Here is a 27,452-nt window from a genome sequence, read left to right on the forward strand (position 1 = left end):
CAAAGATGAGCTCACCAGATCCTAGACACTAATCAATGGTGTATTCCTAGTATCTTCAGTATTTCCAGAATTTCATCATTTTACCTCAGATACTTCCATTGTTCCACGTATGTCATTTTACCTCAGCTACTTGTGTTGCTTCACTTATGTTATTTGCACTTTATGGGGGTGTACCAGACACCTTCAGTTCCCCTACACAGGGTGTATTCAGATTTTGGTCTGATAGGTTTTTTGGGTATTTTGAAGACGCTAATAAACCTTTTTTCCTCTCGTTCTCGAGTAGTATCTTTGGGAGTTGAGGTCTACCACGTCTGTCTCCTTCCCCGAGGGACTGCTAGCAATCCAAGATCTTGGACCATTCAAGGGTAGCCGATTTAATCATGATAAAACATACAGTAAAAGTTGTGAAAGAACTCGCCAATCAAAGAAGTTCACTGCTCCATTGGTCCTTGCATTTTCCAGTCCCACACAAGGGGTGACTAATTATCAAAATGTAAGAATTTCAGGATAGAGGCTGTTTGGACATCTTTGTGTGGTTAGACTAAGTTGAAACTCTTTTCGTCCCATATGTAAATAAAGAATGTGATGAAATGAACACTGCTTTTTATTTTCCCCAAACTTTCATGCTTGGAAACATTTATTGAAGCGGTCTCATTGGATTGATGCTTATTGCAAAATTATTGATCCTCATTAGAACCCACAGGAAATAAATCCATTTAGGTCTTATACATATAATACATACATATTCTGATGGTTCCAATTTAAATAATGCAGGTGGAGCTAGACTGGTGGCAAGAGCATCAGGTATCCATCAGAGATAATGAAGATTTTCGATCACTCAGAGCAATCTGCACCCCTTGCCAACATTTTTCTGGCCGTGGAGTTACAGATTCTAACAAGGTTTGGACCAATTAGAGTCTTGCAATCAAAGCATGCAATAATGACTAGATACATCATGTGAAATCACAATCTTTCTTTTGTTTCAGACTTTGTGGTGCTCATGGGTTCTTGAAGGCCAAACAAAGAAGATCTATTTTGCTGGTGATACTGGCTTTTGCACTGTAGCTAGAGGCAATGAACATCCTGGTGGTCTGCCCGATGCCATTAACACTGGCAATATGAGAGGTAATTTTACATAACACTGTTTTGGTATCCTCTTACTTCTTTCGTCGGTGAGATCCACATTCACTCAGTAAATGCTACTTCGTCTGACATCATATCGTGTATCAATATCTTGACAAATGCCCGTAATTTCTGAAGTAAGGCAAATATTGGATTTACCAAAGGGATATCTGACTCTCTGGGAAGAATGTGGTTTTTTTCCCAAAAAAACCAAAAATAGTAAAGATGGTGTCTTTTCTTTAGTGGTGATGAGATGAGTGTTCTGTTTTGTGTTCTGACGTGCCATACATTTTGATTTTTTGTAACATCGTTCTCTCCCTACTTTTAGATTCTTTGAAATTCTATTCATTTTGTTTTTGATTTTCAATGTTCTTCGTTTTGAGTTGTTATTTGGGTTGTGTACACAGAATCTTAAACCTGTAATCCTGAAAATATTTATATTTTTTGCGGTTTGGACACACAGTGCTCTGGCTGTGACCTTATAGATAAATTATCAAAAGGGTATTGTAATCCTTTCTCTAATATGTTACTTCTCAGCAATGAATGAAGGTCTAAAATTCAGGAAGTGTGAGACCACAGTAAAATACATCACGCAAGAAGATGAAAATATCAACCCATTGAAAGCTAGAAGAGGAGTGTAAAATTTTTTTTTTCAAAAATATTACTTCAGTAAGTATGAACGAAAACCGTGAGAGCAAGCTCAAGTGAGGAAGTAGATCATGACATGCATGAAAGAATAAATTAGCTCAGAAAGAGCTAACAAAAATCCAGGGTGGAGGCTGAAAGTGCCACCTCAACCTTGAAGGAGACTCAAAGAAGAAAGGAGTTCCTCTCCAAACTCTGAAAAAAATATCCATCCTAGCGGTAGCTGCTCTCGAAGATCCCTGCGTGCTCGTCCATATGGCAATAAAAGTGTGTATAGTATCAGTCCGTATACTGGCCGTAGCCTAGGAAGGGTGAGTCTGGGAACTCTCCATCGCCTCTGTACATCTGGCCCTCCAAACATGCCAAGCTGAAATACTAAGCTAGAATCTCCCAAGATGTGTGTACAGAGGCATGGGCCGCTCTGAAAGGAGTGAAATGAACATCTTGGAGGAAACATGACTGCACAAGATGACGTCGTACAAATAAGGCTTAGTCTGAGCCATGTCCCTCGAAAAGGAGTGTAATTTTTATTGTGGAAATTTTAAAATAGTTAAGGGGAAGTGCAATTAGGTAGCAGCGATATCCCTTTGAGAAAGTGAAGATTATGCATTAAAATTCACTTTCAAAGAGTTGTGAAGCCTGAGATTTGAAGGTCTGCTAATGTGAGTGTGTTTGAGTCAATCCTAGCCATGTATATACACTCTTTCTATTGCAATAATTTGTGCTGAGGAATGATACTCCCACAATGTGACCTTGCTGCAAAGAAGCTATTCCGTCCTAGAAGGGGAAGGGAATTGAGTTTACAGCACCCGAAGCCTAAGACCTACTTTGTGTTGATATTGATGATGGATCCAAGAATTTACCCTGTATTCATCGATCACATCATATTGTAGGGTTTCGACGGGACTTTGAGCTGGACTAAGGCAATTCTTCATGCATGTGACAATTGAGTCTGAACATATCCAGATCTTTCAATGAAGTTATTCTCTATAATCCTGAAGTGATGGTCCTTGTAGAACTGTTTTGTATTAATTTAGACGGGGGACTCAGCCAAGTCTGGAAGGAGGAGAGAGAGAGAAAAAAAGAAAGAATGTTAACGTCTTCAGGAGGCCTCACAGGCCTATGAGACAAGGTACAATCAGAAAAGATACTCATACAAGCCACTATGGGCTGAGGAAAAGACTTGCTAGGGGCCTTGCTGAGAGCTATACTATGATACTCAAGAACTATGACTCAAACATCAAAATTCAAAACACTAGAATCCCGAGAGAGCAAGAGATGTGATCAACTATCGACTATGATCGTGGTGCTGTGGCAGTCCACACACACACACGCACACATAAAGAAAGAAAGAAAGAAAGAAAGTCATATCAACATCTTCAAGAGCCTTGCAGGTCTATGAGACAAAAGTACAATCAGCAAAATAGCTCGTACAAGCGTTTGTGGGCTGAAGCAAAGGGCTCACTAGGTGCTAAGTTAAGCTTATAACCTAAAAATAATATCAAAATCTAAACAGACTCAAGCAAGTAGTGCTAATCCTCCAAACACATATCCAGGGGCCATGGTAGCTCTCTGATGAGATGTGAAGATGCCGCGTATCTGTAGCTATCGAGCCATCTCTCGTTGTGGCGGGGGACGTGGTCTCCGTGGACATCTAATGTGTCATATCGAGGGTGACACCTCAGACCACGGGCAGTCTCCTAAGGAACAACGACGGGCTGGACCTCTTTCGTGAATGCTCTAGTCATCCTCTATGTCGCAGGCTCCATCGCTCTGTGCCATCTTTCTTGCTGATCCATACTTCCCTCATGTGAGCTATGTCTTATTCTGTCCCAATCTGACTCGAAGGCATAGAAGTCAGTGACGTGTCTCTGTGCTCGATCAGTCTCTTGTGGTGCTGCCACCTCCTGCTGTCTCCATCAAAAAGAGGCTAACGCAGACTTGATCATGGAAATGGATCAGCAGGGAGAGTGGTCCAAAATCTTTCCCGTCCTGAAAGAAGCAGTGGTATGTCCTCGAATTTCATAATGGGTAGGGGAAATGAACAACTAATGTGCATAGTGTGCAAATCCGCCGCTGCGCTCGAGGTGTGCGTGTTGCCCTCTCTGCCTCAATCCTCAGCTGTTGAGATGAGAGTCTCATATGTCATATAGCAATCCTCAATGCATGTGTGACCCGTCTTTCCTCCAAATACTAGGGCCTAGTGATCAGTCCATCCTCTAATACTCTCAAAAAGTGGTCGCGGCAGAAATGGATTTCGGTGGGGAACTTCTAGTCCCCCCCCCCCAAAGTCCGTGATGTGTAGAGCTGAAGCAAGTCCAACCATATAATACGGTTGATCTCATTTTGGAGGAACTGAGGAACTGGAGGGTTGGGGCGTCCAAGCTATACTGAAAAGGAGGGAGGCAATCTGTCTGAATACCTTGGCTGCGAAACCATTTCCATATGTGTGCATACCAGGCTATGCTGTGTTAGAACATGAAGTCAAGTTGAGTGTGTTTTAGTGTGTTCTACTAGGAGTTGTAGTTGTAAACCAAACAGGTACATAGGAAATGTTCCAAGTCCCGCTCCTGCGAACGTCCCCCCTCCCTCGCTCCCGTCTACCCCCCCCTTGCGCTGCGCGGCCCCTCCCCTCCCCCTCCTCCTTCACCGTCGCCTCCCGCCGTGCCCCTCCGTCCCCCTCTCCTCTCTCTCCGCTTGCCGTCCCCCCGCCCCCCCGCTCCGCTCCTCCCCTCTCCGCTCCCCGTTCTCTCCCCGCCTCCCCCCCCTCGTGTTGCGCTACCACCCCCCCGCCCCCTCCTCCCCCCCCGCTGCGGCGCAACGCTGCCCCCCCCTCCCCCTCCTTCCTCGCCTCTCCTCCCCGCCCCCTCTCGTGCGGCGCTGCCACACCCCCTCCCTTTCCCTCCTCCTCTTCCCCGCCCTGCGCTGCGTTGGCCCCCCCCCCTCTCTCCTCCTTCCTTCCCCTCCGCCACCCGCTCCCTCTTCACCACCTCTCCCCCCCCCGCTTCCCCGTACCTCTCCATCCCTCCCTCTTTCCTCCCCCGCCTCCGTACCACTCCCCCCCTCCTTCGTCTCTGCCGTTTCCTTCTCATTCCCCCGCCTTTGGAGCGTTCGCAGTTTGTCGGTGCGGTATGGCGGCCAAGAGCCCGGAACCGGTGGCCCAGACGGACCCCCCCCCCCTCCATTAGCCTACCGCGTAACACTGACAGAGCATCAGGTCTCCTTGGTGAAGCAGGCCGCCACGGACTTCTCCCAGACATCCGTTTATGGGAGAGTCATTGGTTACTCCCCTTCACGAGCATACATCAGGGACTAGCTGCAGTCCACCCTCTACCTTGAGGACCACCACATTGAGGAGGTTGCACTCATGGGATGTGGTATCTTCTGGCTCAAGCTCTCCTCAGCACAGGCTGCGAGCGATATGGTCAGGCGATCCCCTACTTCTGTGGGTGGGAAGATCATCCTTATGGTCCCATGGTATAGGGGTTTCAGTGTAGCGGACTTCGATGCTTGCTTCCACATTCCTCGCCATCCAGTTACCCTCATTTTCCTAGGCCTCGCAATCGAGCTTCGCCCGATCATCAAGGACCTGGGGGCGCACTTTGGCTGGCCCATGCAGGACACCTTTGTTGATGCGGCGGCAGCCCAAGGTGTCCCACGTGTCAAAGTGGCAGTCCTAGATCCGCAGAGTATCCCCTCGGAGTTCGAGATCGAGACGGACATAGGTGTGGTGATGCAGCGCATTATGGTCACTGGTCGCCCAGATCAGTGTCTGAGATGCCACGGCTTCGGGCACCAGGCGCGCTCCTGCCCTCGCTTCATGAGGACAGAACCTCAGAAGGCCCCCATCCATGCAACTCAGGATCCCCCCTGCTAGGCATCGACATCCCCTCCCGAAGGGGAAGGCTGGACTGAGGTCAATGGACTGAGGTCAAAAGAAAACGGAAAGGAAACAAAGCAGGACCAAAAAAGCCTTCCCATCTTCAGCAGGAGCCCCCCCCTGTGGTCACCAATCAGCAGCAGCCCGGTAAGGGGAAGGAGAAAGGGAAGGAGAAGATCAGCCAGCCTCCCCCTCATCCTTCACCCTGCCCTCCCTCCCTCCCCTCCCCCCTCCTCCTCGGTCCCCCTACCCACACCCCCTCCAGGATCCCCCCCAGCACCGGTGGTTTCTGCTCCCCTCTCTTCCTCGAGCATGATCCAGAGGGAACCCCCCTCTCCGCCTGCGCCACGTGCAGCCCCGAAGCTAGCACAGACCTCCCCCGCGCCTATCCCTCCTGGCCCGGCGGAGGGGAGAGGCCCTTCCCCGCAGAAGGCCAGCACCACTCCAGCTTGTTCGACAGCCAGCACCCCTCTCTCTGGTTCAGACTCCTCATCCTCGTCCCCACATCCAAGGGCTGCTCCTAGAGCTCTACCTTTGGAGTTTTACCGAGCAGGACCTTGGGATTATTTGGATGCAGCGGGTATTGGCTCCTTCCCTGCATGCCTAGACATCAACATCTTCTTCCCCCCTAAGGGGGCGGAGGGTAAGGTGTCCGTCCTTGCCCCCCACGATGGTCCTAGCTATTCCTTCACTATCACTAGTGACGGGAATGAGCAATGGACGAATGAAAATGTTTGGGAGACGATTCGAGATCAGTCCCAGGAGCAGGTGCAGGACTGGATCGGTAGCAGAGCAACGGAGCTTCTTCAGCAGCAGTGGAAGGAGGGTGACGTTCGTTTGAGATGGTGCCACAGCGCCAAACGATTCCGCCTTTTGGTCATTATTCGACCGCCTCTGGAGTGGGTCTACGCAGAAGGGCTCCACCCGTGGAGGACCTCAGAGGTAGCGGGCTTCTACAGTATTTCCCTGGCAGAGGCGTCGAGCTGGTTAGAGAGAGCTTACCACCATGGGACGAAGGGCCTCTCCCCTCTGTTGAAGGTTTTAGAGGATGGGTCCGATGATCCGGCCTCTCCTTTGAAACCCTCACAGAAGCGCCTTCGTCTGCACACTGGACATCCTCCGACCACCTCGACATCGACGGCAAGCAGACATCTGTTTGTGGCCCATCTCCCCTCTTCATGAGTATACGCATTATCTCTTGGAACATCAACAGGTTCCACTCATCAGGAACCCGCGGCCCCAGGAAGATGGTGCTCAGATAGGAGCTCCAGCCAGCCTTGGTGGGAAGGGTAGATGTGCTCCTATTGCAGGAACACAAGCTTTTGGCTTCTCAGACCAGTAATTGTGGGAAGGTCCTCACAGGACGCTCCCACACCTACTAGGAACCTTCGATTGGCGAGTAGGGGAGGAGCGGGGGTGTCTGTACCTCCATCGACGCTTCTCTAGTTCAGCATGTGTGTGGTTTTGGCACCCTGATCCCCGGACGAGCGCTTTGGGTGGGCTTGAATATTGAGGGATCCCGTATCGGCATCTTCAATATCTATGTCCCGACCGACCTCAGACGGAGAGCCGCTTTTTGGAGCTCTTTGACAGAGTTATTGCCAGAGATGGATTCTTGGATTGTAGGAGGGGACTTCAATAACCTTGAGACCTTAGAGGATTAGCAGGGACGGGGCCCAGAGTTCCTCGGTATAGCTCAGGCGGAGCAGGCAGATTGGGACTCCCTGTTGGCAGTGGGAGGTCGGGACAGCTGGAGGGAGCCTTCCTTTCGCAGATGGACAGGGAGTCTGGACTTCTCTTGGGGTTACAGGAGCAGCGGTTCGCAGCAGGATAGTGGACCTGTGGGAGCAAGATTGGGACCCCATGGGGGATATGGCAGCACAGGTAGCTCAGGCGCTTGCCGAGTCTAGTCTCATCTGTCAGCAGGAGCCAATTCAGGTCAAACAGCAGTGGTGGGCGAAGGAGAGGGGTCTCAGACGAGATCTCGCCTCGCTACAGCGGATGCAGCAGTCCTCTCCAGGCTCTGAGGAGCTCAGACGGCAGGAGGTTGGAGCCCGAGCCATGCTAGAGGAGATCACCCAGCGACGCTCAGAGTTCTCGTTTCATGCTTCCAAGTCCTTCTGGGCTAGGAAAGGCGACAGGATATGCAGAGAGTTCTTCAGGACTCATGGCCAGAGGTCAGCAGGGGAACAACTCCGATCTCTTAGAGCGCATGGTGGTAGTGTCAGGATAGATCCAGACGAGGTCCGGGACTTGGCGACAGATTTCTACAGATCCCTGTTCCAGCAGGAGCCCCCAGACCCTCGTGGCTGCCGATGCAGGGAGGAGGTGTGGAGGTATACACCGTTGCTCGTGCAGCCTAGCATGAGTGATTCCCTTCTCCCCCCTTTCACCGTGGCAGAGATGCAGGATGCGGTGAGCACTAGTGATGGGCAGAAATGCCCAGGTGAGGATGGGCTCTCTAGAGCTTTCTTCACCACCTTCTGGGAGCAGATCCACCAGCCCTTGCTCGCAGCCTTCGAGCATATCTTCTCCAGCGGACAGATGCCAGGGAGCCTTGCGACAGGCTTGATTTGCCTCATCCCCAAAGGGGAGGACCGTTAGGAGATCAGACAGTGGCGCCCTATCACCCTCCTCCCGACTGCCTACAAAATCCTCGCCAAGATGATCAGTAGCCGCATCTGCCCCCTGCTACATGACTTGATCCATGACACTCAGACTGGTTTTGTCCAAGATCGCAGCATTTTGGACAACATTTTCACTTTCTCAGAGGCGACGGAGTGGACCCAGCACAGTGGCCAGCACCTTGCCATACTCCTTCTTGACTTTGAGAAGGCGTACGACAGCTCACAGTGGGGTATTTTCTTGGGGTTTCGCTGGATCCCTAGAGGATAGACGACACGTTACTTGGGATTCCAGGTAGGCCTAGACATCACGCCGGCTCAGCAGTTATAGGAGCAGACTTGGCTAATTCAGGGGCTTAGACAGGACATTTCACAGCTCTAAAAAAGTTCACTGCCTTACATACAACCCCGGGGAGTACACCAATAGTGGAGGCACAGATTGCCAACATGTAATCTGTAATCAAGGAGACATCCACATGGGTGGATGTGGCCCAAACGGGAACCTGCGAAGGAAACCGTCTCGGCCACTCTCACGGAGCAGCAGTAGAGGTTCAATGAGTAGCACAACAAAGGTCTAATAAGTCTCTCATTATCCTGGCATCCCTCGCACTGTAGCTACACTACACTGATGGATGATGAGACCACTTTTGTGGCTACCACCTTGGGGGTTGCAGAGCATGCGATCAAGAGGGCATGGCGAGTAGGGAGAGAGCCCAACCAAGGGTACCCCCTCATCATAAGATTTCATGATACACAGGCCCTACTAGTGGCATTACGCCATAGATTTGGTCCTACTGGAGTGGAGCAAGGCTGTTCACTTTCACCAACCGTCTTCGGACTATACATCAATAAGACTGAGACGTCACCTTATGCAGCACTCTATCCAAACATTGCGGATTTCTCAAGCCGTGGAGAAGTCCTTCTTGTTGGGGAGTTCAACACAAGGACAAGCGTGTGTCAGGTGCCCAAGCTTGTTGCCAAAAATTGACTTGGACAATGCAGGTATGATGCAAGTCTTAGCTGATAGGCGGGCCTTGGTCACATCTTATGGACACATTGTTGGATTTGGGTAGGATGCATCATCTCATAATGTGTGGGAGTGGTGTTGTGGTGTGCATTGTAAGCCCTGGTATGGATGTACCAAAAACTAATAGGTGTGATCCGCTCTGGAGGTGGTGGTGAGACAAAAAAATCCATGATATGCGAAGCGGAGGAAGGGGATACCATGAGATACTTAAGTATGTTGGAGCCCCCTAGCATGTGGAAAACAAGTGAAACCACCTAAGGAGGGCCAACAATCCAAACAATTTAAGATCATGTATTGTGTCCATGTCTAATAGTACATGCCCATAGGATGTGACTGGGGCTTGTAAGTTTGCAGAGACTCCGGACATTGTAGCCTCATCTAGATCAACATTTGGTAATAAGATAGAATCATCACAAAAATCCAAAAGTGATACCTCGCATGTACATGTCCTCACATTGGAGTCCCCACAAAGAGAAATTTTCTGCAGCTCAAGAAATCCATGATGTCCAGTTAAAGGACTGCCTATATTGAAGTCTTAGCCTCCTCATGCAAGTCTCAAGCAAAGTGCGAGGTCTCGGGAAGGAAATAGCAAACTACAATGAAGGTCCTCTTGGGAAGGGAGTGTTGCAATATAGGCGTTGACCACATGTTGATCAGGTTTCAACCACAGTGGAGGGTGAGCTCTGCACATGGAGCAGTCAGGGGCATTAACAGTTGCTCATGGCGAAGGCGTTTACAGTGGTTCAGTGGTGCGGTGATCCAGCTCACATGCACATGGATTATTTACACCACCCGGACTAGAAGAGGCTGGCGAGTCAGGAAGTCGCCAAAGCCATCAAGAGAGCCAACGGTGCAACGGCTATCTTCAACAGCTAAGGAGATAGGAGGATCACCAATTCAGAGAAAGGGGGGAGATTCTTAGCGAGGGAGGGACCCTCCAAGGCACAGGGATGAGGATGAAGGAGGGGGAGTATTGAGCATGGAGGATTCAGCACTCAACGTTCGGCGTTCTGTATTGGAGAGAGCGAGAGAGAGGAGAGTGAGGAGAGATCGAGGCTGGAGCTATGAGCTCGCCGAGGGGAGAGTGTGTGGAGAAGATAGGAGCTTGAGCTATGAGCTCGCCTCTTGTACCTCTCTGTCCACTATGGAATAGACCTGTGTATCTTGGTTCATGTGACTTGTGACTTGTGGATGTTGTTCCAGTGAAGTGTACTTCAGCCAACCTGGTCTTTCTCTCATTCTTTCTGTTTCCTTCGTATATGGGGATTGTTCACTAGTGCATGATGACTGTCTCTTCTTGTGCTCATGTTGTTGATTTCTCATGTGACCGTCACCTGGCATAGTGCACTTATTTTTATTTTATTTTTTACAAAGAAAAGGAACTTCTATTAATGCTTAAAATCCAACCATACAAATTAGCAAAATCGGAAAGGTGCCAATCATGGCCAAAAACAAAACGGGCTGAAAGAAAACCCGCCTGTTGCCAGAGATCGCAGCTCACTGCCTAGGGATTCTCTGTAACAGGGGCTAACAACCACGGGCATAGTGCACTCATACGGCGCGATACATTGCATTATAGCCTACGACGCCCGCACACCACTGCATAGTGCAATCCGTGTGATCCATTGCATTAGAGATTACAACACTCATGCTTCTCACACAAGAGGTCTTTGGCCTCCAGTAACACCTCCTGAAGGGACAAGAACCCCCCCCCCCCAGACAGTTTATGGCGATCACGGTGGGACACTGTTAGTGTTGAGTAGCAAGAGGGAAATGGAGTTCTAGGGTCCTAGAGGAGAGAGTTCTTATGCTGAGTAGTTTTGATACCCTTGAAGGAGCTAGTGAGACAACTAGGAGCTACTTAAGGAGAGTGGAGAGAAGACTTTCGGCCGACCAAACTCAATACAAAAAGCATTACGTGAGACAGAAGTTTGCAAAGTTCTCAGGGGCGAGCACAAAGTGAACCTACTGGAGCGGTAGCCAGAGCAAGTAACTTCATCAAAACTCTCATCGATTTGGACCAACAAGATCGGTGGTGGTCAGATCCGGACTCCGGAGAAGAAGAAGTACAAAGTGGGGAATGGGTGAAAGAGGAAAGTACGAAGGACGAGGGCTCCTCAGAAGCGCTTCAAGGTCAACACAGCCCCTCTTCTCTTGTTGCAACGATGTTTTTATCAGCAGCCATTTCAACCACTTCAACGGGAGTAGTGCCTACTTCAGCACCAAACTTGACATCCAGTGGTCAAGCTACTATTTCGTTTACTCTGCATAACCCCGGTCCTTCGAGTCTGGTTTCTACATCCGTGACACCTGTGGATTCACCTTTTACTCCGGTTATGTCCCTACCCTCTACATTGCCATTTCCATTATCTCTACCCTTTCCTACTGCTACTTATCCATCATACATGGCTTCGACCCTTCCTTGTCCTTCCTAACTGCCTCTTCATCCTGATTGACCCCCACGTTCTCTATGTCTTCACCATCTACTTTCGCAATGGTAGTACTTGCAGCATATCCAATACAATATATCTCCACTATGGCTACATCAGTAGTAAGTTCACCAATGTGGTCTCCTGCACGGAGTGTTGTATCATCAGCCGCTCCACCATATGTCTCCATGGTACCCACATTGAGTACTGCTCCGTCTGGAGGCCCTTCAGCTCTTCCACCCGCTTTAGCTTCTGGGGTGGGTACGGTGGTTCTCAGTCTTGGAGAAAAAGCCAGATTACTTGAGTTACTCAACAAAGGCCATGTGAAGACTCAGAAGTTCAAAGGTTGCCTATATGAGGATGCGGAAGCTCTTGTGAGGAAATTTCTCATGGCATGCAAAGCCAAAGGTGTGGAGAATGAGCATGCCTTTCTACACGTCTTTCCCTCGTCATTGGGCGATGTAGCTGATGTATGGTACAACCAATTTCCCGCTGACCATTTTCAAACTTGGACAGCTCTAAGGGAGGATTTTTTACGGACTTTCAAATTGGAAAAGTTTGAGCATATGATTCTCCATGAGTTGTCCACTGACACCATGAAGCCTGGGGAAAGCATCTCTGAGATGTACACAAGGATGAGGGACTTGGCGGCGAAGATGCATGTGCCACCTAATGATGCTGTCATGAAGGGGTGCTTTTTGAAAGCATTACCTCCTACCATTGGCTGGTTGACAAACTCCCTGGACATGTCACAGTTGAGTTTTGCCTCATCATCAACTACGACCACCCAGGCTGCCAAGAGAGAAGGGATCATCCACATGGCAGCAACTCAAGGAGTTAGAAGAAATCAAAGAAAGTCTGAAGGATAGAATAAAGGTGGATGGCCAATCATCCTTTGAGGCACAGATTAGAAGTGGTCTTTGGTGCACAGAATGCAAGGGTTCTAACCATGGTCATTGGGAGTGTCCCTCCAAGCGTAAGGTACCTACTTCTACCTCATTTTGTACATTCTGTGAGATCCATGGACATGATTCCTCTGAGTGTAGGTACCTCAAAGGAGCGAGGAAGCTTCTTCCAGAGTATTCTTCAGGGGAACCTCTAGTTACTGCAGTCAACAGAGCCGCACCAATAACTTCTAGCGCGGCACCCGTACCTCCTGCTGCTCCTCTTGGAAAAGCATCTGAGCCACCTTCTCATCCTATCATTCCGCCTCCATTACTTCCGACTCCCCCTTTGCTCCAAGCTCCTGTACCCAATCCAGTTGGTGCTCCATATTTATGTCCTTAACCTTACTATGCACCGTACCAACCACCTATGTTAGGACATGGATATGGACCCACCCCCTTATCAACGTGGTTTTCGGCCCAATGCCAAGTTGACGAAGATGCCTCTCCAGCAAGTCTCTTCCAAGAGCCTTCGTGAAGATGTCCGCAACATTCTTTGTAGTCGGACAGTACACCAAGTCGACCTCGCCATCCATGATGAGCTCGCGTACAAAGTGATATTGAATCTCAATGTGTTTTGTGCGAGCGTGGTACACAGGGTTCTTGGCAATTGCCATGCAACTCTGATTGTCACATGATAACTGCGTAGGCTTGTTCTGCACTGCACCCATGTCTCCTAAAATCCTCCTCAACCACACTGCCTCACAAGAAGCAAAACATGCTGATTTGTACTCAGCCTCAGTAGAAGAAAGAGCAACTGTAGGTTGCTTCTTGCTGACCCATGACACAGCTCCAGATCCAAGTGAGAAACAGTAACCTGTCACTGATCTCCTACTGTCCACATCTCCTATCCAATCCGAGCCACAGAATCCGGTCACGATGTTGCCCTTGGTATAGGTGATGCCATAATCAAGTGTGCCTTTGATGTATTTCAGCACCCGCATCCCTACCCTCCAATGGTTCTCCTGAGGCTTATTGGAAAACCTACTTAGTACACCAATCGCAAAGCTGATGTCCGGCCGTATGTTGCACAAGTAAATCAAACTGCCCACAAGTCTTCTGTACTTCGCTTCGTCCACCAGTGGTGATGAATCCTCGTTTGAGAGCTTCACGTCAACCTCTATAGGGGTGCCAATTGTCTTGCACTCAGCCATGCCAAATGCCTTCGGTATCTCTCCAGCATACTTCAGCTGTGAGATGAAGATCTGTTTTGGCTCTTGCCAAACTTCAATCCCCAAACAGAAATGCATCGGTCATTTCAAACTCTCTTCCTGGCAACTGCTTTGTCTGCGAGATCTTTTCTTCATGGTTCCCTGTTATGACAAGGTCGTCCACATAAAAGACCACGATCATACACCTGCCTCCTTCTCTGTAGATATACAAATTTGCATCAGATGGGCTCCTCCTGAACCCGTTTTGCAGAAAGTAGGCATCAATTCGCTGGTACCAGGCTCATGGGGCCTGTTTCAGCCCGTAAAGTGTCTTCTTCAGTTTACAGACTTTACCTTCTGAACCAAGGATCACAAATCTTGGTGGTTGTTCCACGTATACCTCCTCCTTGAGATCTCCATTCAGAAAGGCGGATTTTACATCCATCTGAAACACGGGCCAACTTTGCTGTGCTGCTAAAGCCAAAACACTGCGAATTGTGGTTAGTCGAGCTGTGGGAGCAAAAGTATCTTGATAATGAAAACCATGTACCTGTGCGAATCCTTTTGCCATGAGCCGAGCCTTGTACTTATCCAACGTGCCGTTGGACTTATACTTGGTCTTGTCACCCACTTGGTGCCGATTACCTTGCATTTTGGTGGTCGATCCACAAGGTCCGTAGTGTTATTCTTCATTATGGAGCCATACTCCGACTGCATAGCCTCCATCCACCTATCATCACCCTGTGCCTCTTCAAGACACTTGGGTTCTTCAGCACGGATCACCTCTGCCATCAAAGCGTAGTTGACCAAGTGTTCATGTGCCCTTCTTTGCTCCTCTAATCTCTTGGACTGGCGGTGTTCGGATGGTTCCTCCTCAATGGTTGGAGGTTCTCTGTCGTCCAAAACTGCTTTACCCACTTCGGGAATGGCCGTTGCTGTTGTGGTTCTGCAGGCATTGCAACATGAGTTGCTGTCTACGCTATTCCAGTTGGTCTGATGCCTTTTCTTGGCCATTTCCTGCCCCGACTGCAAGTTGCTGGCCTGCTGCTACAGCCCATACTATTCTAGCCTTTGCTCCAAGCTTGCACTTCAGCCCTGTATTGCTGCAATATTTGAAGCGAACATGAAGTATTCCAAAGCGGGAATTGCCATTGATTTTTTTTTTTGTAAGAACTTTCCAACTAAGGCTTCTGCTTATGAAGGAAGGTGTTTAGTGTGCAAGGTGTTTAGTGGCAAAGACTAGAAACTTGACTATGATGAAAAGAAAATTGTAGCGTGGGAAACTCTCAATGACAAAGGTCTTTCTATCATTAGTTTGGGTTTGTCTGATGACGTTATCCATCACTTGGATTTTGATGACACTGCACATCAATTGTGGGACAAGCTAGAGCGCTTATTTGGCAAAAACATTATCAATTCCGAAGTGTTTCTCATATAGGAATTCTTTAAGCTCCATATGAAGCATGAAGATTCTCTTAATGCTCATTTCAATCATATGGAATCCCTCATCACCGACTTGCTTCTTTGAAAGCCCCTGTTGGGGAAGATGATCAGGTGGCTATCCTCAGGTTTCGTGATATCATACCAGCGCTTTGGGTAGCACGGGATATGTCCTTTCAATTTCGTGATATCATACCTGTGCTTTGGGTAGCACGGGATATGTTCTTTCATGAAATGGTTGCAATGCTTCTTGATCATGAACGAAGGCACAAAGATGTCCATGAGGAGCAGGCATTATATTCCAAGGGTAAAAAGCCAGTTAAACCTTTCAAGTGTACGTACTGTCAGAAGCTTGGCCATACAGAGGACGTTGTTTTCAGAAGCTTGCCAAACAACAATCCAAGGAGCATGCTAAGTTGGCTGCAGCTACCACTAGTGAAGAAAAACACCATCCAAAGAAAGTAAGAGATCTTCCTCGGCCGCCAACTTGCCCAAAGAGTCTTCCAGAATGTACGAAGAAAGACCAGAGATATCCCTTGGGCGTACCAACTATGTGCCTGGGTGGGTAGCCTGCGCTGGAGAGCCCCCAAAGCACGCGTACCGGTACGCGCGCTGTATGAGAAGAACGGGGTAGGGTTCTCTGAGGTCTCCAGTGGTGGCCAGTGCCACTCCCCTGGGTCCCACTCCACCTCTGTCAAGGAGCGGCCCTCCCAAATCCAGAGTCTCTAGTCCTGGTCCTGAACAATCAGGGGTATATATGCCACGCTTTCCCTTGCAGCCCTATGATGCAAAGGCGCTGCCAGGGAAGCTGGGGGTCGATCACGGCCTCTTTGCTCTCGAGACGGCTACCATCGGCGACGGAGAAGAAGTGAATCGAGGAGTCCAAGAAAAGGCCTGCAACCACCAAAGCAATGCCGCGGGGAGTGAACTGCCCTAGCCACCTCTCATCTCCTGGGAGGAGCTGTCTAGTGATCATGGGAATCCTCCAATCTGCAGGAATGGCAGCATCGATCTCCGCTCGCCAAGCTTGGATCTCACGTGCCGTACCTACTGCTGCTGCCAGCTCGCATGTGCCCAACTGGCTATAGACGTCCCTCCAAACCCGGAGCGAGCGCGCAGGCCCACGCGCCCAGAGCGCCCATGGGATATGGGATCTCTCTCCAAGCTGGCGACCTGTATCATCTGTCACCTGGCTGCTCCAGATCAGGGGCTGTCTGTCTATCTCCTCTCGGCAGCTGGGGGGAACCTGAGAGAGGTTGTGCCGCAACTTCCTCCAGACCGAGACGAGGCCGCGAAGGAAGGGGGAGCAGGGCTGAGTCAGCGGGGCTGAAGTGAAAATCCATCGGATAGACGGCTGCTAATCACCCCCTCTCTGGGGGATACACGCGCTAAGACCATGCTGAAGCAAGAGCTTCCACGTCTGCCCTCCTAGGGTCAGACTGCGGATGACTAACTTGCCAAGTAATGCCTGACTCTACAGTTCTAGATCTATGATGCCAAGACCGCCCTCTGTCTGGGGGAGAATGACCGTCTGCCAGGCGACCCGGGCTCTGGTGGTGCTGGAACCATCTGAGCTAGACCACAGAAAGTTCCGCACCAGTCTCCTCAGCTGGGCTACGCACGATCTCGAGAAACACCAGCAAGATGCCACGTACCAAGCGGTGGCTAGAAGGACCTGATTGACCACAAGGGCCCTACCTACCAGAGATAGCCGAGCCGTGCTCCAGAAGGCTAGCTTCTGTCGTATGGAAACTAGGACCGGTAGGAACTGCTAAGCCGGCGTGATATCCAGGCCTACCTGGAATCCTAGGTAACGTGTCGTCTGTCCTCTAGGGATCCAGTGAAACCCCAGGAAAATACCCCATTGTGAGCTTGCTCCCGGATCCGTAAGAAAACCAACTGACTTATGCCAGTTGATTTTCGCCCCAGCGACTAGGCAAAAAACCTCTAAAGACAGTCTCACTCGCTCCAGTGACTCGATATCATCTTGCACATTCAAGGCCGTGTCATTTGCATACTCGGAGTCCAGAAGTTCTGCATCGTCCTGAATAGGGAGGCGCATCCCTCGAAGACCAGTGGTGCGGGCTCGTAGGAAGTGAGTCATGGCCTCCGCAAAAAATAGGAAGAGGTAGGGTGCAAGCGGACAGCCCTGACGTACCAAGCGCTCGAGGGTGAATCTCTCCCCCATCCTGCCACTAATGATAACTCGGCTGGAGGTCGATCTGTAGAGGCTAGCAATACCTCTGATCCACTCGTCCGGGAAACTGAACCGAGAAAGTGTGCCCTCCAAGAAGGACCAGTCTACCCTGTCGTACGCCTTCTCAAAGTCAAGAAGGAGTATGGCAAGGTGCTGGCCACTATGCTAGGCCCACTCCGTTGCCTCTGAGAATGTGAAGATGTTGTCCAAAATGCTGCGATCTTGGACAAAACCAGTCTGGGTGTCATGGATCAAGTCATGTAGCAGGGGTCGGATGCGGCTACTGATCATCTTGGCAAGGATTTTATAGGCAGTCGGGAGGAGGGTGATAGGGCGCCATTGTCTGATCTCCTGACGGTCCCCCCCTTTGGGAATGAGGCAAATCAAGCCTGTCGCAAGGCTCTCTGGCATCTGTGCGCTGGAGAAGATATGCTGGAAGGCTGCGAGCAAGGGTTGGTGGATGTGCTCCCAAAAGGTGGTGAAGAAAGCTCTAGAGAGCCCATCCTCACCTGGGCATTTCTGCCCATCAATATCGCTCACAGCATCCTGCATCTCTGCCACGGTGAATGGGGCGAGAAGGATTTCACTCATGCTAGGCTGCACGAGCGATGGCGTATACCTGCACACCTCCTCCCTGCATCGGCAGGCACGAGGGTCTGGGGGCTCCTGCTGGAACAGGGATCTGTAGAAATCTGTGGCCAAGTCCCTGACCTCGTCTGGATCTGTCCTGACACTACCATCCTGCGCTCTAAGAGATCGGAGCTGCTCCCCTGCTGACCTCTGGCCATGAGTCCTGAAGAACTCTCTGCACATCCTGTCGCCTTTCCTAGCCCAAAAGGACTTGGAAGCATGAAACGAGAAGTCTGAGCGTCGCTGGGTGATCTCCTCTAACATGGCTCAGGCTCTAACCTCCTGTCGTCTGAGCTCCTTAGAGCCTGGAGAAGACTGCTCCATCCGTTGTATCGAGGCAAGGTCTCGTCAGAGACCCCTCTCCTTCGCCCACCACTGTTGCCTGACCAGAGTCGCCTTCTGCTGACATATGAGACTAGATTCGGCAAGAACCTGAGCTACCTGAGCTGCCATATCCCCCATGGGGTCCCAATCTTGCTCCCACAGGTCCACTATCTTGCTGCGAACCGTTGCTCTGGAGTAGATGGAGTTTGGGATCCAGCACGAGCGGGGAGGTAAGGAATGAGAGGCTGAGTCCAGGACTAGGATGACTGGGGCATGGTCAGAGAGGGTCGTCCCTGGAACCACCGCTGACTCTCCACCTCTGCCTATCGCTCAATCACTGACATAGAAACGTTCCAACCGCTCCAAAAGTGTGCCTCCCTCCCTCCTGTAACCCCAAGAGAAGTCCAGGCTCCCTGTCCATCTGCAAAAGGAAGGCTCCCTCCGACTGTCCCGACCTCCCACAGCGAACAAGGAGTCCCATTCCGCCTGCTCCGCCTAAGCTATACTGAGGAACTCTGGGCCCCGTCCCTGCTGATCCTCTAAAGCCTCAAGGTTCTTGAAATCTCCTCCTACAATCCAAGAATCCATCTCTGGCAATAAGTCTGTCAAAGAGCTCCAGAAAGCGGCTCTCCGTCTAAGGTCGGTCGAGGCATAGATATTGAGGATGCCGATGCGGGATCCCTCAATATTCAAGCCCACCCAAAGCGCTCGTCTTGGGATCAAGGTGCCAAAACCACATACATGCTGAACTAGAGAAGTGTCGATGGAGGTACACACCCCCGCTCCTCCCGTGCTCGCCAATCGAAGGTTCCCAGTAGGTGTGGGAGCGTCCTGTGAGGACCTTCCCACAGTTATCGGTCTGAGAAGTTGAAAGCTTGTGTTCCTGCAATAGGAGCACATCTACCCTTCCCACCAAAGCTGACTGGAGCTCTTGTCTGAGCACCATCTTCATGGGGCCGCGGGTTCCTGATGAGTGGAACCCGTTGACGTTCCAAGAGATAATGCGTGTACTCATGAAGAGAAGGGATGGGCCACAAACAGCTGTCTACTTGCGGTCGATGTCGAGGTGGTTGGAGGATGTCCAGTGTGCAGACGAAGGCGCTTCTGTGAGGGTTTCGAAGGAGAGGCCGGATCATCGGACCCATCCTCTAAAACCTTCAGCAGAGGGGAAAGACCCTTCGTCCCATGGTGGTAAGCTCTCTTTAACCAACTCGAAGCCTCCGCCAGGGAAATACTGTAGAAGCCTGCTACCTCTGAGGTCCTCCAAGGGCGGAGCCCTTCCGCGTAGATCCACTCTAGAGGCGGTCGAATGATGACCAAAAGGCGGAATCGTTTGGCGCTGTGGCGCCATCTCAGACGAACGTCACCCTCCCTCCACTGCTGCTGAAAAAGTTCCGCTGCTCTGCTACCGATCCACTCCTGTACCTGCTCCTAGGACTGATCACGAATTGTCTCCCAAACATTTTCATTCGTCCATTGCTCATTCCCGTCACTGGTGATAGTGAAGGAATAGCTAGGACCATCATGGGGGGCAAGGACGGACACCTTACCCTCCGCCCCCTTTCGGTGGAAGAAGATGCTGATGTCTAGGCATGCAGGGAAGGAGCCAATACCAGCTGCATCCAAGTAATCCCAAGGTCCTGCTCGGTAAAACTCCAAAGGTAGAGCTCTGGGAGCTGCGCTTGGGTGGGGGGACGAAGATGAGGAGTCAGAACCAAAAAGAGGGGTGCTGGCTGTCGAAAGAGTTGGTTCGGTGCTGGCCGTTTGCGGGGAAGGGCCTCTCCCCTCCATCGGGCCAGGGGGATAGGCGCGGAGGAGGTCTGTGCTGGCTTCGGGGACTCCGAGGGGATACTCTGCGGATCTAGGACTGCCACTTTGACACGTGGCACCCCTTGGGCTGCCGCCGCATCAACGAAGGTGTCTTGCATGAGCCAGCCAAAGTGCGCCCCCAAGTCCTTGATGATCGGGCGAAGCTCTGTTGCGAGGCCTGGGAAGATGAGGGTAACTGGATGGCGGGGAATGCGGAAGTGGGCATCGAAGTCCGCTACACTGAAACCCCTATACCATGGGACCATAAGGATGATCTTCCCGCCCACAGAGGCAGGGGACTGTTTGACCATATCGCTCGCAGCCTGTGCTGAGGAGAGCTTGAGCCAGAAGATACCACGTCCCATGAGTGCGACCTCCTTAATGTGGCTGTCCTCAAGGTAAAGGGTGGACTGCAATCAGTCCCTGATGTCTGCTCGTGAAGGGGCGTAGCCAATGACTCTCCCATAAACGGACGTCTGGGAAAAGTCAGTGGCAGCTTGCTTCACCAAGGAGACCTGATGCTCTGTCAGTGTTATGCGGTAGGCTGAAGGAGGGGGGGGGTCCGTCTGGGCCAACACTTTGGTATTCTAGTGTGGGTATCCTATCCTATATATGATTGTACTTGTGTGTCACATCTACACACATCAAGGAGTCTATATCAAACTTTATCAATGTGAGTCTTTCCATTTTAGTCTATTGCTCATTTCCATTTCCTTTCAATTTCATTATGTTTCCATTTGAGTATTATCTTCTCTTTGCTAGCCTACCTTCTCTCTCTCCCTCCCCCTCTCCACCATGTTCTTTCAATGTGCCTCTCCTCATCTTGCCAAAGAAGTTTGCAATCCATGTCAGATCTTTTGGGCCTGTCTACACTCCCAAATGCAATTGTGAATAGATTCCACGGCTGTTGTGAGGCATCTTGGGCATGTGGAATCTATTGCAAAGGTTAGTCTCCAAGTATTGACCAGGAGTCCACTGTGCTAGAAGAGCCAAAAGAGCATGGAAAGCTATCTCTGTCGGCAGGATCTCCAGAGTCATCTCCAAAAGAGGGTTTGCTTGGGTAGAGTAGTTCCAAAGGATTCCCAATGTGCTCTCCGAGTGGCCATGTCTGGTGTTTTTAACTGTGTAGTTGAAGAAAGTGTGTGTTCTATTGCATTAGTTTAGTCTCTCTCTCTAGGGACCCAAGGAAGGTGCTAGAGTGAAGATCCAACATAGAGCAAGAGGTGCCAAGTATGACCCATGAAAAATGACGGGTGCAGGTCTACCTACCATCGACCATCATTGAATCCAACAATTATGATTGTGTATGAAGAACAATATCCTCAATCAGCTCCTTCTCTAGTTTTTTTACTAGTCTCCAACCCTTTGCAACCTTGTAAAGCATTGTCTGTCCTTGTTGGTTCCAAAAAATGCACAGGGCTACAACACGTGTGGTTGAGAATACACTTAGTAAACCTATGGGCCCTCTGTGTGATCTACTTCCTGAAGGTAGTCAAGGGGTGTAGTATATTCAATCTGCAAGGTCCATCTATGAGTGCCATGTAGGTCTTGAGTGATAGTGTGGAAATCTGGCAAGGGCATCTCTGTGAAGAGTCTCCAAGTGCCCATTGTAGAGGCGGGTCCCTCTCTCATATGGTCCACAGCATGTATCCTGAGTAGGTAGTGGATGTCAAAGAGCTCATTTCACGTTATGGGCAAATATATTTTTAAACTTCTTTAGTGAATAAATGGTCACTAAATTATATTCCACATTAGTATCAGGCCCAAATTGGAGCCTAGCTAGCAACAACAAATCATATTGATGCATGTATCTATCTCTCTATCTGTATGTGTGTGTGTGTGTGCGCTTGCTCGCATGTCTGTGCGTGCACGTTGCATGTGTGCATGTACATACATGCACAAATATGGCAATACATGTGTGCGTGCACAACTGTCTTTCTATCTGAACAATCTTACATAGTAAATCACATAAAAATTTTGCTTTCCTTGGCACTATATTACTTATTTGGGTGGTCTTGTTTCAGTATGTCCAGCATTTGAGGAGATTGGGAGGCGATTTGGCCCCTTTGATGCTGCTTTCATTCCTATCGGTGCCTATAGCCCTCGTTATTTCATGAGTCCTATCCATTGCTCTCCAGGTTTGCATAAGAATGAATATCGATTTAAATGTATATTTATTGAGGACTTTTCTTGATGCAACACATTTGATCAATAAGCCCTTCAACTCAAGTTGATTAAATCTTAGAAGATACCTTCTGTTTCTCAAGAAACTTATGTTAAGCATTCAAAATAAGATTTCTGACCTTTTGTAAGCTTCTCATCCAAAATGTGTTGTCTTATGACCTTTTTTGCTTGGCTCTTATGCCTAACAGAGGATGCAGTAGCAATACACAAAGCAGTTCGCGCCAAAAAATCAATTGGGATGCATTGGGGTAGGATCCCTTTTTTTTTCCATGAAAAAGACTTCTATTAAATATGAAAAATACCCATGTGAGCAAGCTTTGTTGGGACATTTGTGATCAAGGGCTTGCTCTAAGGTGCATGTGTGCATCTAGCAGTCACATGTTTGTGTGTGTGTGTGTGTGTGTGTGTGTGTGTGTGTAGTATAGCACACTTAGTGCTATGGGGTATCTAGGATCATGACATAAGTGGTGATGCAGTAGAAGGCGCCCTCTTGAGGAGGTGCCAAAGATTGAGGGAGTCCCTATGATATAGGGCTGATTGCGTTTGATGTAGGAGAGGTGCCTATGATCTAGGACACCCTCTCTCCCGCTCTATGAATGAGAGGCTTCTCTCTCACAATCAGTAGAACACACATTTTGGTCTTCGCTTGTGTTCTTAACTCTTGTCATGATGCATCTCTTCTCTCCCACAACTTCCCCAACTTGTGGTATCAGAGCTGTAGGTTCTAGAAAACTCCTTAGCCTCCTAGTTTGCCACATCATCATCTTCTTCCTCACCTCCACCTCCTTCTCTCCATTTTGCCGCTTTCTTGAAAACTCTTGTGAGAGCTTGTTCTCTTCACTTGGGAGACCATTCTCCGTGCCCTTTGGGATGAAGAACCTTTTCATTAGGGTGCACCTCCAGCTCCAAGCTTGGCACGGAATTGTCGATCTACAGCCTGTACCAACACATTCTCTGCCTGGTGCACTTTTTCAAAATTCAGGCTGTAGACGCAGAATTTTGACCAGCCCTCATAGTTGAAGTTGGGCGACACTATGACGTAGCTCCTAATGAATTTTGAGCTCAAATGCTTCAGTGGATGAGGAGAAATAAGCCAAAAACTAGTCAAACTTGGTGTAGCTCTCCCGGGCGACACAATTCCTCTCTGGTGGCTCTTCTTTGGTATAAGACCTTTCATTTTGCATAAGAAGCCCCTTTAATGGTCTCTTTATCAGTGCAAATTTAGCTGTCCGTTTGCTGCTGTTTCTACAAGTACTTTTTTAGAAGAATGCTTGGTTTATGGTTGACCAGGTCAACCTTAATTTGGGGGTTTTCATTCCAAAATCTTCTTTACATAGTGGAATGTACTTTTTGCTTTGGGTTGATATACATATGTTGCTCTTCTAGTGCTTCATATGTGAAAGCAAAAGAGAAGAAGAAAGAAGCACCTAGATATGTCAATAGAAAAGTGACAAAGCTTGTGAAGAAAGAACCATATTACTATTTTGCTGCAAAAAGTGTAGGTTTCTTTGATTTCATAGCTTGCAATATGCACTTGTATGGTTGAGATTTAAAGCCATTTATAAGAGAGCAAACACTTCTTAAATCATAAAGGTAAGACTCTCCATTGTCTACCTTTACGATAGACAAATTCAATGGCCAAGGCTTCCATACTTGGCAAATGAAAATTAAGTTTGTGCTTATGAAGGAGAATTTGTGGGATTTAGTCAGCCATGGAATCATTCATCACAAGATGGTGAATCCACTACTACGAAAGGTAAGGCGAAGGCAAGTGATCAGAGTGGGAAGGAGGTAGGCGGGGGAGGTGGGGTGGGGAGGGGAGGGATGAGATGCAGGTGCAGCTCCCAGGGAGGCAACAGCGACTGGGAGTGACGGGCAAAATTGTTTGAGGTTGAATACACTCAAAACCACAGATGATGACTCGAAAGATGACTCGAAATCACTACGTTCGGACTCTATTTTCTTTGAGTCCTTTGTCGTACTATGTGATGGGCTCCCACTATACATCCCCCCCTTGGCTTCAAAACAGGGTGACATGGAGCCACACACCATAGATAGCAAACATCATTTTAGGAGAACTATCCAAGGTTGAGAACCTTTATTGACTCCATATCTAAAATAGGAAATATTCGAGAATCACTTGACAGCTGCTGCTCCTCCCCGCTCCCTTGCTGCACCCTCTCTTTCAGCCCGTCCCTCCCTCTCTCCTCTCAGCCTGCTCCCCCGCCCCCTCCCCCTGCCTGCTCCCTCGCCCCCTCCCTGCTGTTCCGCCCCCTCCCCCTGCCTGCTCCCTCGTCCCCTCCCTGCTGTTCCGCCCCCTCCCTGCCTGCTCCCCCACCCCCTCTCTGCCTCTCCACCCTCTCCCTGCCTCTCAGCCTGCCCCCCTGCCTCCCTGCCCCCTCCCTTCCTCTCCGCCCCCTCCCTGCCTCTCAGCCTGCCCCCTGCTCCCCTGCCCCCTCCCTGCCTCTCCGCCCCCTCCCTGCTTGCTCCCCCACCCCCTCCCTGCCTCTCCGCCCCCTCTCTGCCTCTCAGCCCGCCCCCTCCTCTCCCTCTCCTCCCCCTTCCCTTCACTCCCCGCTCCCTCTCCTGCCCCTCTCAGCCTGCCTCGCACCCTCCCTGCCCCTCCCTCTCCTTCCTCTCTCACTCATCCACAGGGCCACCCGCCGCCCCCAACGACCGAGCTCGACTAGGCCGCGTGACGTCAGAGGCCAATCATCTATCGCAGGGTTTTTTCCGACTTCCCATTTGACGGCCCCTCTATGATTGGTCTCTGACGATCACCACCTGCACATGTATACTGTATCTCCCCCCTCTGCCCCATTTTTGGTGCCCCCCCCTTCTTCTTCTTTGTATCATCTGGAGGTAGACACATATTTTTTGTATCAGGACTAGACACATAGTCCTTCATAACCTCTTTTTTGTAAAAACGGTTGGTTGGCCCGTTTTGAGACCACCACCGTTATGCTCATTGTATCAGTTATCTTTAGTCTCATAGACCTTCACGGTCTCCCGAAGACTTTAATAAACTTTCTTTCTTTCTTTCTCCTTCCTCTACCTCTCCCTCTCCTTCCTCTCCTCTCCCTCTCAGCCCTCCCCCTCCCAGCCCGCCCCCTTCCAGCTTCTCCTTCCTCTCCCTTTCCTACCCCCTGCTCCCTCCTTGCCTCCTTTCCCTTTCTTCTGCCCCCCTCTTCTCCGCAGCTTTTTTGGGAGCGGAAGGAGCCTTTAATTTGTTAGAGTCGGCCTCCTCACCTCGATTGGCGATGGATACTCCGTCAGCCAATCCTACTCTACCTCCACCGGCCGCAAAAACTATTACCTTTTCTAAAGACGAGTTGTAGCAGCTCAAGAAGGATGTAGAGATTGAATGCTCTACCACGTTGCTAGCACGCATCTTCGGGTCTCACCCCTCCAGATCCCAAGCCAGAGACTAGATGCTTGCGGCTCTCCCCCCAGACCTCACTCCACGATTGTTAGATGTCCGTCTTCTGGGATGAGGTTTTTTCTAGGTTGTTTTTGACACTCCAGAGGCTGCGAGCACTATGCTCAAGGCTGAGTTTTTACACCTGGGACACAGGAAGATCTTCTTTGAAGCCTTTCATATTGGTTTCGACCCAGTGGAGGCAGATAAGAAAATCTTCTCGCTCTTCATCAGATTCCCCGGGCCTCCCCAGGTTTACCATCGACTTCTTTCTGTTATTGGGGAGCATTTTGGCGTAGTTGCTGAGATACCACCCCTCCCTGGGTTGCCATTGACTGCAGCAGAGGCAACCAAGGCTGATGGGGTTCCTAGAGTTAGGGTCCTTTGCAAGGATCCTAACCTCAAGTTGGATCACGTTATGATCCAGCGCCCGGATGGTTCCTTTTTTCGCCAGAGAGTAGAGATTTCAGGCAGACAGGTCCAGTGTAGGATTTGCAGGACCTCTGGACACTTTGCCAGGGATTGCCCCAGGAAGAAGAAAAGGCCCAAGAAGTCCTCTGGTACAGCTACCGCCCCATGGCCTCGACAGGGGGGACAGGGGGGTGGTATAGGTCCAGCACTTGCTCCTCGGCCTCGACAGAGGGGTGGTACAGGTCCAGCACCTGCTCCTCGACCTTCGCATGGCGGTCCTCCTCAGATTGGTGGTGGTACAGGTCCAGCACCTGCTCCTCGGCCTCGACAGGGGGGTGGTATAGATCCTTCACCTGCTCCTCGACCCCCACCTACCTCAGGAACACGCGACGCTCTCCAGTGGGTTCCGGTACGTGTGCAGATCCCTCCTTCAGTTCACGAGGGTACTTTAGTGGACTCTGCTTCACCTCGAGCTGTCCCTCCAGTCTCACCATGCACAGTCCGAGACGCTGAAGCTTTGACCTCCTCCCCGGTTGCAGCTTCTTCCCTAGATCCAGCGGTGCCAGATGCTCTTCTTGAGGCAGGAGAGGTCTCCGCGGCTGGGCAGACACAGGATAGAGAGCTGAAATAAAAAAAGAGGGGTTAAGTCCATCAGAGCCAGGGCACTTGCCCTTGTGAAGGGCAGAGAGAGTAGTCCTAAAGACTATCTTGGTGAAGAGTGCATCAAGTGAGACTATCATATCTCCAGTCACAAACATAGGTAAGTGCTGCCAGATAACAACTCGAGCATCATCTCTGGCTTATGTGTCAGGATCTGCTGTAAGAAAGGAGGCATAGAAATCTATGGCTACCTGCAAGATGGCATCTGGATGTGTTTATAAAACTCCGTCTGAGTCAACAAGCTATGAAACACTCTCCTTACTATGTCTGGGACCAAGAGTAGGGAAGAACTGCTTGTTGACCCTACTGCCCATCTAAGTCCAAAATGACTCTCTAGCATGAAAGACATACTCTGCTCTCTGATCTAACAATGACTGCTGCTGAGCCCTTGCTGCAACAAGGTGCTCCTAAACCTAAGCATCTGTAGGCCTCTTCTGCTCCTCCCTCTGAAGAGCAGCCAACTACTAGCGGACACCTATCTCTCGCCTTAGGATCTCACCTCTCCTGATACGAGCGAGTGAACGATAAAAGTCGCTAATATCTGAGAGGGCTGCAGC

The 27,452-nt window shown here is 50.0% G+C and overlaps 1 protein-coding gene across 3 annotated transcripts in view; it reads left to right on the forward strand.

Annotated features, from left to right (window-relative positions):
• The window catches only part of LOC147904151 (uncharacterized), a 118,181-nt gene that overhangs the window by 77,433 nt on the left and 13,296 nt on the right, over positions 1-27,452 (forward strand). The window contains exons 8-11 of one of the 3 annotated variants that reach the window (XM_087372763.1): positions 775-900; positions 987-1,125; positions 22,247-22,360; positions 22,595-22,654. In XM_087372763.1, coding sequence (XP_087228889.1) covers positions 775-900; positions 987-1,125; positions 22,247-22,360; positions 22,595-22,654 — 439 coding nt within the window. The remainder of the gene's footprint in view (positions 1-774; positions 901-986; positions 1,126-22,246; positions 22,361-22,594; positions 22,655-27,452) is intronic. The other 2 variants (XM_087372765.1, XM_087372766.1) reach the window with 2 other exon arrangements.

The sequence above is a fragment of the Dipteris shenzhenensis genome, chromosome 3 (assembly GCF_047967505.1).
Source record: "Dipteris shenzhenensis isolate YYH24624 ecotype China chromosome 3, Dip_SZ_1.0, whole genome shotgun sequence".
NCBI classification, from domain to species: domain Eukaryota; kingdom Viridiplantae; phylum Streptophyta; class Polypodiopsida; order Gleicheniales; family Dipteridaceae; genus Dipteris; species Dipteris shenzhenensis.